This window comes from Astyanax mexicanus, chromosome 17 (genome assembly GCF_023375975.1).
Source record: "Astyanax mexicanus isolate ESR-SI-001 chromosome 17, AstMex3_surface, whole genome shotgun sequence".
NCBI lineage: Eukaryota > Metazoa > Chordata > Actinopteri > Characiformes > Acestrorhamphidae > Astyanax > Astyanax mexicanus.
In genome coordinates this window covers 16,705,805-16,718,854 of record NC_064424.1, presented here as the reverse complement: position 1 = coordinate 16,718,854, position 13,050 = coordinate 16,705,805, and the positions used below count along the sequence as shown (strand labels likewise).

At 40.9% G+C, this 13,050-nt stretch overlaps 1 protein-coding gene across 4 annotated transcripts in view; it reads right to left on the bottom strand.

Moving 5' to 3' along the window:
* klf8 (Kruppel-like factor 8) overlaps window positions 1–9,594 on the bottom strand; it is a 48,366-nt gene extending 38,772 nt beyond the window's left edge. Inside the window, exons 1-2 of one of the 4 annotated variants that reach the window (XM_049466167.1) lie at window positions 8,994–9,594; window positions 7,014–7,180 (exon numbers count right to left, since the gene is read on the bottom strand). Coding sequence is in view for 1 of the 4 variants with exons in the window: in XM_022676266.2 (XP_022531987.1) it covers window positions 8,994–9,020 (27 nt within the window). In the remaining 3 variants the exon portion in view is untranslated. Of the gene's footprint in view, window positions 1–7,013; window positions 7,181–8,724 lie in introns of all 4 variants that reach the window. The other 3 variants (XM_022676267.2, XM_022676268.2, XM_022676266.2) reach the window with 3 other exon arrangements.
* Between the last annotated feature and the right edge of the window lie 3,456 nt (window positions 9,595–13,050).

Here is a 13,050-nt window from a genome sequence, read left to right as displayed (position 1 = left end):
CATCAACACTCTGGTGCAGCACTTCAAAACTTAACAGCCCCCAGATGACAGCTGGGAGTCAACAGTTTATAGGACACGAATGCTAAGACAAACACACATACACATACACATACACACACACAGATACACGCCTAGGAGTGTCTCCCAAATGGCTGGCACAGTCGCCACAGCAGAGACAGCAAGCTCTTATCTCACCACACCCTGCTGACGCAAACCCTGCTGCTACTTCCCACAGGCCTTCACTCCCTCACGCACACACACACGCCCGCCCATATCACACTAGCTTATGTAGGCCTACTCCAATTGAGCCCCAACCAAACTTTATCTATGCAGCCTAAATTCAGAAGATACACAAAAGGCATGAAATCCTGCGCCTAAACCCTCAACACACAACAAGCAAAGAACTTCTGTTGTGTCCCAACAATAACGGGACTCTTCCAGAACGATAAAATCCTCCGCAGATCATGCAGGCTATATCTGTCAGCTTGGTTTCTTTTTGCAAGCGCTTCGCTGACTGTGCGGCGGATTAGCACCCGAGACAGGAAGGAAGTTTTTCTCTCTCTTACACACACACGCACACACACACACTTTCTCAGTCTCTCTCTCTATCTCTCTCTCTCTCTCTCTCTCTCTCTCTCAATAGATATAGCAAGCAAGGGGGTAGCTCATGTCTGCAGCAGAATCATCCTGAAAGAGAAAGAGAGAGTGAGCGAGAGAGCAAATGAGAAAGACAGAAAGAGAAAGAGAGAGAGAGAGAAAGAGAAAGAGATGTGGTGATGTCAGCCTTTGAAGAATAGGGGCACAGGCTGCTATTCACAGAGTGCATACCTGAGTAGAGACAGTCTATTCCACTTCCATGGAAAACAGTGGCAAGGGAAGCATACCATGTTTGGTCTCCTGTGGGGCTGCAACAATGTGGAGATCTCATGATCTGTTTTGTGGTTTTTGCAGCTCAATAGACATGTTTTTGATACAAAACGATATATGCACACACACACACACAACAGCAACTTAGTGTGCAAGTGTCACAGAACAAAGCCTTACATTTCTAGAGGCTTCTTTTCCTGTTTGCTTCCTTCATTCTATCAGTATATTAAGGGAGGCTGTGGGCTTCAAATTAGGGGAAGACACCACACCACTCTTACATCATTATACAAATACACAGGTAACACCCAATAAACCCTATGGGATACCCCAGCAACATATACACAGTGACAACTGACTAAATGCCCCACAGCAACAGCCTAGGAACTGTTAATAAAAATAAAAAGTGTAACACTCATCCAGCATTAAAAAAAAAGCATCAAAGCAAACAAGCAACCAAATGAGATACCATAGCATCCACCCAGAAACACCATAGAAACAACCTGGAAAAACATTACCAATCAAGCAAAAGCAGCCTAGCAGGAAGTAGGAACCATTTAAGTTGCAAATCCATTTTTCATTTCCCTCATAGTTACTGTTGCACCCAAATTTAAATAATCTCATCTACACAAAAAACTAAACGATGCTTTCAGGGTCAGTACAGGGTCTGTTTAAAGATAAGGTCACACCTTTTAGCATAGAGTCAATCAGAGCGGCATACAGTCAAGAAAAAAACACATATAAAAACAAAAGTAATGTTAAAAAAAAAGTTTAGGTACAGTTCTGGGACTGTTCTAAACAAATTATGCTGGAGCCCTGCCAGTAGGCACACTTCCCAGAATATCATTATATTTTTTCCTGCATTTTCACAAAACCAAGTTTTACTTCAAGTTTGATCTTGTTAATGAGAGGAGCTGTGAGTTGATTTAGGTGTGCTGAGAGCAGAAAAAGCTCTACAAAATGTTCTAGACAAGTTTCACATATCCTGCTTTGACCCTTGTATTTTCAAAAGTATGGTTTCAGTTCAGTTGTAGTCAAATACACACAATATGTAAATGGTTTCAGGTGAATTATGAGGCAGTTAGGAACATCCTGGATCTTGCTTAATAGTAAAGTGGAAAGCATATCATAAAAGAGGTAGAAGAGGAAGGTCGGCATGCAAGCGGGTAAGCCGCAACTTCGATGAGGAGATCTGCACAAGCACAGTAGCCATAACAAGCTGAAAAATCACTTTTATTGAACACGTCAAACTGTTCCTGAGGTTTGGGTCAGATTTTATTGAAATGATAATCTAACCTTTAGTTCAGAGTATTTTGGTCTCTCAAAGAGATGTAAGGCTGGACTTAAGTATGAGTGGATTTTAAATAAAATCGAACTACATTCTTGTTACGGTGCATATTTTTCTGCAATCCCTCTCCAATAAATTATTTTTAATATGCATAATATTGTGACCCACCTACCGGTATAACCTACATGAGCATTAAAAGGCCATGTAAATGGGATCTGAGCCTAAATTACCAACTCGCCCACCCTCACAAAACTCAGCTGTATGCTTCTAGCTTGTGTCCAACATCAATAGCTGCACACACACATTCAGACACACCCTCTCTCCACCCCTGAGCACCCCACCCCCTCCACCTCTGCTCCTTTTTTCCCTGATTGAAGCCAGTTTGGCAGAACTGCAGGGGTTGCTATGGGGACGAGATTCTTTCCCTGGTTAATGATTGTGCTGCATTGGTAGGGGGTCATTCTGTCACATCGCCTCTAATCTGGGGAGACATAGACAATATCCTGACATCCACCCCCCCACCACCACCCCCCACCAACCCAACACACACACACCCACCAACCCAACACACACAGTTCTCTTATAAGCTCTCAGTTCTTCAGCCCCCACCCATACAACCTCATCACCAACCATTCCAACACCAGAGAAAGAGGAGAGAAAAAAAACTCACTTCCTTTAAACCATCCAACCCAGCACAAGCTCATTTAACCCCTTGCACACTTCCTCCAGCCTAAACTATGATTCTGAAAAGACCCCAACAGGGTAATACAAACACACATACACACACACACATCTATGCACAAACACACCACTCCTCCTCAGGCAGCTCCTACAAAGTAAACGTTGCAGCCCTTGATCATATCTCCTGCACGTTCATCTCTTCCGCCTTCAGTAACTCTTCACTCTGTGAGCAACCACAGGCCTGAAACACACACTTAAGATGAAGAAACACACGGCCATCTCAAAAGTCACCAAAGTTTACTGCAACAACAACCCTCAATAGGATAATAATTTAATAAACTTTAATACAAAAGCAACTAGTCAACAAGTCACATTTTTCACCAAAATATATCAATTTCAGTCGGTAAAACTCATTTGGCAATTTAGCACCATGATTTTGAAATTTTGGGGTACTTAAGGGCTTGGTTAACCACCTGAAGTGCCAGTATGCGAACACTGAAATCACTATTCATGTTAGTGCTCTAATGTAAGCTAGATGCTAGCTAATCTAGCTAGTGTTGGGTAAATGGTATCTGCTCTAGCCAATGCAAGCTAGATGTTAACCCACTGTTATCTATTATTAGCTGGATGTTTGTTGCTCTACCTGATGTTAGCTAGATAATTACAACAGTAGCTGACGTTGGTCAGCTGTTACCTGCTCTAGCTGATGTTAATTAGCTGTTCAGTCCTCTAGCTGATGTTGATTAACTGTTAACTGTTCTAGTTAAATGTTATATACATGTTAAACTACTCAATTTGGTATTAGATAAATGTCCACAGCTCTAGCTGAGATTAGCTGTATGTTAACCACTCTAACTGATCCTGATTAGATGTTGGATGCAAAATAGGTTTACCTACAGTAGATGTTAACTATGTGTTACCTTTATTCATGAACCCTACAACAACTCCAAGTGGAACGATTTAGGATGGTCAGTATGGTCACAATTTAGAACCAACTTGCCATCACAACTTCCCAGGCGAAATTTAACAAATAAATCCAACCTGCCCAATAGGCAAAGATGTAATGTCATTCCTATTGGACAGTCCTTGGCTTTGAGAGAAAGTTATCTGTGAAACTGAGAAAGCCAGCCTTGTGAAATAGGCCCAAGATTTCTTACAGATTTTGTTTTTCTTGGAGACCTTTTCAGAGCCAAGGCATTTGCGAGGGGTACCTCAAGAGCTATTGAAGAACAGAGCACCAAGACTTTGGCAGCAAAGCCGTTTCTTTACCTGCTCAGCCCACACAGGGCCGTATCAGGTTATTAAGAACGAGAGTGCTGAGTGAATTTAGAGAACCATCAGGGTGAGAATGATGGGTGAAAGAGGAAGAGGGCATACGAGGCATTCAAGAGACAGAATAGTGATGAGAAACTGAGTGCAATGGTGAGATAGAATGCAATGGTGCCGACTATTGTCTCCTATATATCCACCACTGCAGCATAAAAGAGCAACTCTTAGACTACTGTTGCATCAACTTGATACACTCCCAAAGAGGTCAATTAATGGCTCTCAAAGTAATGTCACTCTTTATGTGTATATCCATCACTCAGACAAAGCAAGCCACATTGAGTCACAGATGTAATAGTTTATGACATCTGCTTCCCTGTTATGGACAGGACAGTTTCAATGAAAAAAAAGCATCATTTATTCTGTATCTATGTGCACAAACCCCTGTAATTCAGGCACCTCTCAAGTTCCCAGTGTGGCCTTATGTAGGGAACAATAACTTTAGATTTGCAGGTGTAAGAACTGACCCCAGGCTGCACTTTGCATGGAAGAGCTTTTACACTCGACTGTGTGTGAAAACCTTTTATCTTTTATGACTTGGTATTACCAGATCATAAAAAGCAGGCCTGACTTTCACACATATTGAGAACACGGCTAAGGCTGACGGACCTGGAAACACATGAAGTTTCCCCACCAACCCCCCAATCATAATGTCATTACGCATACAGTCTTTTAAAAGTAAGAGATAGGAAACAACTTCCAAGCAGTGAAGAAGGGGTAAAGGTCTACCAAGTAACATTGTTTTAAAATGTATCTGTGTCAGCAAATTAGCAGGATCTAGGTGATTGATTACTGTACAACCCCTGTAAAGTATGGCAGTGAGAAGGATTATGTATTGGCAAGAATCTGACATTACAGTATGCATCACAATACCTGGGTTATGATGTCATTTGGTCATAAAGTCTACAATTTGGTTAACATAGAAATCTTGGTAGCAATTTGTACTGGTAGGAGTGACAAGGATATTTACAGTACATCCATCCTACATAAGCCAAAAAAAAAAAAACTTAACTTTAATCTTAACCTTTAATCTGAAATTGGAATTCTCATGTCTGTATGCTACTCTAATCCTGAGTAATAAAACCTAGACTGCTGGTGTATAGCCCAAAATCCAATGCCCGAAGAGTGCAGTGACTGGGCTTTAAGTGTTAAGTAAAAATCAATACTGGATCTTAATCTGGATTTTGAGCACTGATACAGTAGCGCAAAATATAATGTGGCAATGAAGTGAAATTCCTATTTAAAAAGTCTTTAAACACATCTCAGATACAAGAGGTTCTTCTAAGGCATTGCTGCAAAGCACGTTTGGCATCATATTTTGAAGGGTGTAGTTGATGCCAAAGAACAGAGCATATGTTAACAGGGTGTGGTAGAGACACTGAAAAATTGTAAACAATATAGGGAGCGAGTGAGGAAGGGAAGAAGGGAGGGAGAATGCAAGAAACTGCAAGGTGTGGTTTAAAGACCTGCCAGTCAGCACCCCTACCTTCCTGCAACAACATAACCTAGGTCACACCTAGAGACATAGAGCAAGTGGTACTGTAGACAGGACATGGCACCCAGCTCCTAAAAATAGACACCCCCTCTAGGACAGTGACGGACCCTAACTGGCTCAATGTCCAAAAAAGCTTGGCCTTTCATAGCAGGCCTTTACCAGCCTGCTGGGCCGGCCAGCAGACACTTCGACCCGTGGCGCCACCCCAGCACGATGTCTCTCTGACAACACCCAAGGGTTGGGACCAGCGGACAGGCAGTGAGTGTTTAACTAGTTTGACCAAAGTTTGTCCACAGTTGTTAATGATTGCCAGCTGTTGGGCACGCCCAGGCCAAAGCACTCCCCATTCCTCCAATGGCAGCACATCACTCCACTCACCTCCCTGACTCCACCAACGTTTGGGCTGCTGCTGCTTCTCCACTCCACTGTGTGTGTGTGTGTGTGTGCGCGTGTTTAGGACATGCTTACAGATTACACCCCTGATGCCAGCTTGTTTTAATAGGGCTAAGGGCGTTGCACTTAAGAGCTGCAACACAACAAATACCTGTTTGGTTGTTATGGTGCACAGTCCTGCCTTAATTAACTGCAATCTACACAATACAAGGTGGGTTAAGATAAATGTGTTAGCTAGAAACTTGTCAAGTGATATGAATGCAATCAAAATGACAATGCATTCCATATTCTTTTTTCCCAAAGAATACATGGGATGCCCAGCCAAACCCATACAGTAAACCCTATGTACAACAGCTTTGATGTTAGGGTTAGGTTGGTTGAGAAGATGTTCTCTTGCAAAAGCAGAATGTGTGTGTGGGCCTTGTTAAAGGTGTGTAAAGGTCTTAAGTCACCCTGGTTATTCAGCTAACCTTGGTACACCACAGGTCCAAACACATTACACATATTAATGATTAAGAAAAGCACTGTAGCTACTTAGCTAATTGTCAAGGGAAAATTAGACAGTTGGCACCCATTTTGTAGTTTAAGTTGTCTCTATCGCACTGGCAATAATCATTCATGTTTTACTCCATCTTTGGTCATGAAGCTTTTTAAAGGGGACATATACCTCTTTTTAAACAAGTTACAATATGTCTAGTGGCTTTAAAAAACATTCATTAAATTCTTTAAACAAAATCACTCTCACATAAAGAGATCTCATATCAGGTCTATTTTTGCCAGTTTCAATCTCTTTCACAATGTGCGATTTAAGGGCTCTGTCACGTTTATGCAAATGAGCTGCCAATCCCAGGTTTATGTTTAGTTTTTACCACATGTGAAAATGACAGAAATCAGAGGCGCTATCTAACAAGCTACTTCATACTCATCTAAGATAGAAACAAAAAAAACTTATTTGAAAGTACTTACTTCTCCCTCATCTGCTGGCTTGCCACGGACAGTAGGTACAGATCCCTCCTTTAGACGAAGTCTGCTGGCTAATCCTGCTGCGTACTGTCCTAGGTTCTCAAAGCAGTCTGCTTTGAAGTGGTTTGCACACACCACAAGATTCTTGGAGACTGTTGCTGGGACATGGCCTTTAAAAATGAAATGGAGCCACACAGTTCTGTTCTCTTTGGCTGGGAGAAAGTGTAAGGATTTGTGTTGCTCTTTGCAGCCAACAACACAACACTTCATGTGTGACTTTCCTTTGCTTGTAGCCATAGCTCTCTGTGTCTTATGCACGGTGATCGTAAAACCAGCAGACCAAAATGGTGGATCTTCTACTAATTCTACTAATCTAGTGCATGGGGCTCTGGTTGTGGTTGACAGGCGAGGGGTGGTGCCAGGTTGTTCAATGCAAATGTCCTTATTCTGCCATCAGAATAAGGAAGCCATCCGAATTGATCATAAAAGCATTTGAATCCTGACACAAAAATCTTTTAACTGACTCAGGTTATTGAAAACAGGTGGATGTTTGGTTTTTGTTTGATTAGGTTTTCCAACCGGAGTGTTTATAGGAGCACTAGAGACCCAAGTGGAAATAGAAAAGCACGCAAAAAGTGAGTTTTGCATATGTCCCCTTTAAAAAGATGCAGCATCTGCAGCACACTGTGATTGCTTGCTATTGTGTTCCATACCTGGCAAACCAGAGTGTGGAAATGTGACTGGGGAATGGGCAATGACTAGATCTAATCAGATCAGATCAGAGTCTAAAACACAAAACACTACGCAGATTTTCACTATGTAACATACTATTCACAAAGCTCTGCAAAGCTAAAAAGATGCCAGTGCCTAAATTTAGCTAGCATGTTTTCATAATATCTGATGATTACACGCCCTTGTCATTGTACGAGTTAGCTAGCTAACATATATAAATATATATTGATATAATGATTGGTTCTTTGTTTAACTTTTTTAACTGTTTTAATGTCCACGATGAAACCTCACAAAAAAAATCCACACATAGCTAGCTATATATGCATTCAAATTTCTCTGGCAACAAACATAGTTAATTAGCTACCAACAGCAGGAAATGAGTGAGACAGCTCACTGCTCTTGTTTCTCTGTTTCTTCACCTCAGCTGTGCTGAAATGCCAAAACCAGAAAACAAAAGATGCAAAAGTGCAGTACCCACCTACTCACCTACACACACACACACACCACAGACCTGAACATAGTATGCTCTACTGCTGCTGTAAGGTCTCTGTCGCTTTAAGAAGCTAAGATGGTGCCTTACAAGCTAGCTGCATTCACTGTGTTTCCTTCCTGCCTTGCAGTGACCAGTTCAAAACATGCCTTGAGAAGGAAAGGACGGGAGGAGCGGTGGAGCAGAGGGCTTTTCAGAGTTTAGATGGGTTACAGCTGGCTGACTTGTCTTCACTGACCTGGAGAAAGAAGTTCGTTTAGGAGTTAGTAGATTAGCTAGCTTAGCTAACTTTCCGCAGGAGGCGTTTAGGGTAACGGTACGGGGAGAATAAATAGGTGGCTGTGGCAAACGGGAACGCTGGAGTGAATTCACCGGGCTGCAGCGCCTCTGACCTGGCTTACAGCTGTCAGCAGGCTCGGCGGGGAAAGAGAAGAGAAGGGGACGGGACCTAACCTCACCTTGCCATGCTTTGAGCTAACCTACCATTCTTACCTGGATTGGCAGCTGCTGTAGAAGTCTTTAGGTAGCTCGCGTTAGTGAACAGCCCGCAGGAAAGAGCTTTAGTTCGGTTTGTTTTAGTTTTAGCACAGAACCGGCTGACATTTATTTAACTAACTAGCTAACCTAGTACATATCACCGGCCCGAGAGCTGTTGTTACCTAGCAGCGGCTAATAGCTAGTTAGCTATCTAACTAGCGTTAAGTCCTGTCCTGCAGTTCTGATAACAAGTCAACAACGGGTAATAAAACAGACTTACTTACTTTCTTATTCCGAGTCTCCGTGTGCATCTCGGTAGCTAAGCAAGCGGGTGCGGTGGTTAAAAAGGGGTGGAGTGGAGAGGGAGGGAGAGAGGGGGTCGCTCGGGTGGGGTGTGTTTCAATAATAGCTAAGCTAGGTTAGGTTAGGTTCGTAACGTCGACGGCAGTTTTCCACCTTTCGTATCGGGTTTTTGGAGGCTACGGTGATGGTCGTCGCCTCAGCGAGTGGTACGAATCATGTCCCCGGCGTCGAAAAAATCCTCTTTCCTCCCCCCCAAAGCGTCTTTCTGTGTGTGTGTAAGAGAGAGAGTGTGTGTGTGTGTGTGTGTGTTGTTGCCGTGTTCAGGGTTGGGCTCTCAGGCTCTCCGTCTCTCCTCCGCCTCTCCCCTGCTTCTGACCCCACCCTGCGTCCCCACCCCTCCGCGCCGTCAGTCAGAGGCTGCAGAGCTGCTCGAACCACCAGCAGCAGCAGTAGCAGCAGCAGCGCCCGGCTCTCCTCAGCTCAACCTTCGCCTGCTCGCAGCTTTTCAATATGATCGCAGCCATGTTTTTCTTTTCATCTCTTTTTTCATTCCTGCTCGCTCTACTGAACACACCCTGCCGCCTCACCTACTGACGTCAGCGCGTACCGGATGTTCTTTCGCTTTCTCCTCATCCTCCTCCAGCAGCAGTAACTTTCCTCCAGCTCAGAGCAGAGCTGAAAGATGCTGATGAAACTCAGTGATATCATGATACTCACGCAGTGTTAGACGCAATTCACAAAGCATATAGTCAAACTAAAAAAAAATTACTTCTTTGAGACTTCCACTTGAGATGGTACATCTTGTACATTTGCACTCCAGGGCACTATTAACTCCTTATGGTACATCCTGTGCATTCACACTCCTGGACACTACTTACACTGAACTTAAATACAATACTTGCACAATACCAGTTTATGTTTAGTATTTTTCGTATCTACTGATACCTGCTATCCCTTATACTTAATTTATTCTGCATTACTGAACTACCTCCAATCTACATCTGACTACTGTCACAGTTTGTATAGTTTTTGTATTTATATATTCATGTATATGTATTCTTCATTCAGCATTTTTTATTTTTTTATATACCTTATAATGTATAGTTAATATTTCAAATCTCAATTTGAATCTTATTTAGTCTTATATTTCTTACTGGAAGAGGGGAAAAAATGTATGCCATGATGAAATATTAACAATTTTATTTTTATTCTCTTTATCTTTGAATATACAACTCTGAGAAATAGGAACTGTACAACTGCAAACAAAAGCAGTTACTAAAAGTAGCTGAAACTAGAGCGTTAATATTAAACTTAACTTACATCACTACAGTAAAGCTGAATATAAAGAATGTTATCCACCACTACCAATCTGATTGAACATCTGATCTCAAAAACACAACAGTAAAACAAATAGAACATGAACAGACCCCTAGATATGGTAATCCAATGTAAAATGCTAATTCAAAAGGCAGAAGGTTGAGGACATTATGTTGATTCAATGTTAAAATTTCAACGTTGGCACAACCATCTGATATTAAATATTGTTTCAGTTGAAGCGACAACAGATATCAACTATATTGGAACAACCTTTAAGTGTTGAAGGTCGGATGTGTGCCAGCTGGGAAGTGCACTTAAGCAGCAAAAGTAAAAGTACTGTGATTTAGGCTCTAATATCTATCATTTTTTTGTTTAAAGGGAAAATCTAGTTTGAAATAGACTTGGGGTTTAGTGTAATGAGTTCATGAGTTTTAGCCGATGCTCCCAACAGGCTTACAATGCAAGTGATAACTAATGCAAAGAAATCAAAGTAGCTCCACACTGCATTGTTAGAACTCTAGAGCCCTGACATGTAAAATTAGGCAGTTTGAGAACTTTGAAAGAGTCATGTTAAAGGTGTTATTTCACTAGAAACTGATTAGAACTTGCTCTTTTTTAAATACAATAGGTCACTCCAAGTTGCATATGCATGCTGTACGTGAAACTGTTCTTCTATCCCCATTGCCTGTATTATATTTAACACCAGCAGCAGTAACTTTCCTCCACCTCAGAGCAGAGCTGAAAGATGCTGATGAAACTCAGTAATATCATAAGATTTAAAGCAGTATTAGATGCAACACAAAAAACATATAGCTAGCCACTTATCTTCCTAAGGAAAAATAGAAAATAAAAAAAACAGTAAAATATGCTGCTTTTAGACTTCCACTTGTATACAAGTGCAAAAGTTCTTGCTTTAATTGCACTAAGTAGCAAAAGTATTGTGATTTGGAAGTAGTGTGAAAGACTCATTAATCTCACTTACTAGTGTCACCCTTGCTACATCATTTTTTTAAATAGAATGTCCACTAAATAATCTGACACTGACATTAAACATTAGTCATAAACAAAACACTAAAGACAAACATTTTCAAATAGGTAGAACCGAGTGGCTATAAATAACATTTTGCAAACAAGAAAAGTTTTTGTTTTAGATTCACATTTTGCAACTTTAAGTTTAATAAAGACACACTGAATCAAATGTTCCCAAATGAGTTTTCCTTTAATATACTGCATCTATATGTTTACTATATTTCATAATTTATGTAAGGATAGGTACTCCCAAAATTGTACACTGATGCACTGTTGTTGAACAGCATGATTGGACTGGGAATCTATGTCCAACAGGTCTAAACTGGTTCAGTTATGGGAACTATACAGAGGGCAGTAAATGTTCATTAGATAACCGTTCATTCTGAAAATGACATCCTCATATGGGGCTCACATGGGCTAGGAAGGAATGGGTTCTGAGTGGATGTGTACACTGTTAAAATAAAAAGACACTTGAGGAACCTGTAGGAGTTCTTTATGGAAAATGTACTGTGAACTTGCTTCTGATCAAATATCACTGAAAAGGTTGCTACAGCTACAACTAGTTGAGAACTTCACATCACTAATCATCACACCATGTAATCTGTGTTATTTCACCTGACATGAAGATACAAAATCACACTCATGCAAACACACTGTTAGTGTGGTGCATTTGAAATGCCCTTTTGCAATTGTAAATACATTCAACAGCACTCAACTAATATTCAGTGTTTTAAGGGGGATATACACTCTAATGCAATAATTTGGGCAACCTTGGCCAAAGGACACATTCACATGTTATAGTTGTGGTACAAATTGCACATTTTGCAATATAAAACAATATAATCACAATCCACAATACAAAAAAACTGGTCAGTTTTTACGGGTGGTTACAATATACACTTTTTTCCACAATCCAATGTGAAATGACACAGAAGGAGCTACTCATGTCTGGAACAAGAAATGAGAAAAAACAAACAGATAATGATGCAAATGCAGTGACATTGTCAGCTTGAGAACTTGCTGTAACTGCAATCTTGGTATAGCAATGCTAGTTTATGCCTAATACTGTTAGTGTGTTGTACACAACTGGTGTACTCACTAATGTATTCAAACTTTGCATTCTTTTGCTAACATTCAGCCACTACTGTCTCCTCTAAGCAACTACCTAAAAAATTGACAATGAAAGCAATCAGTGCCCACAAAGAAGGAGCAGTACAAATACAGCCAAGACTTTGTTGTTGTTGCGTTCTGCAGTGTGGAATTGTATTTAAAACCGAGGTTCATGGGAACTGTGGAAGTCAAGACAGAGTCTGGAAGATGAAGAAATCTCCCAGAGAATTGGTATGAAAGGCAAATCATTAAATCAAACCCCAAGATGACAGCACAGAAGTGTAGTTAAAAAAAAAGCTGAAGATAAGATAAAATTAAACCAAAATATACCAGAAACCCACCATGGATTACCTGAATAGACCAAAACATCAGAAACTAACAATTGTGATAGACCTTATAAACATACATTTAAATTTGAGCCCTTGTCTGTATGAAAACACATGAATAAGATTGTTATTATAAAATATTATTGCCGTATTTAAATCGCAGCTCTACTGTATTTATTGTCTGTTCACATTTGATTACTGAAGCTTTACTGACGACCACTCACTTGTTATAAAGGTTAACGCTCTTTTTCCATTA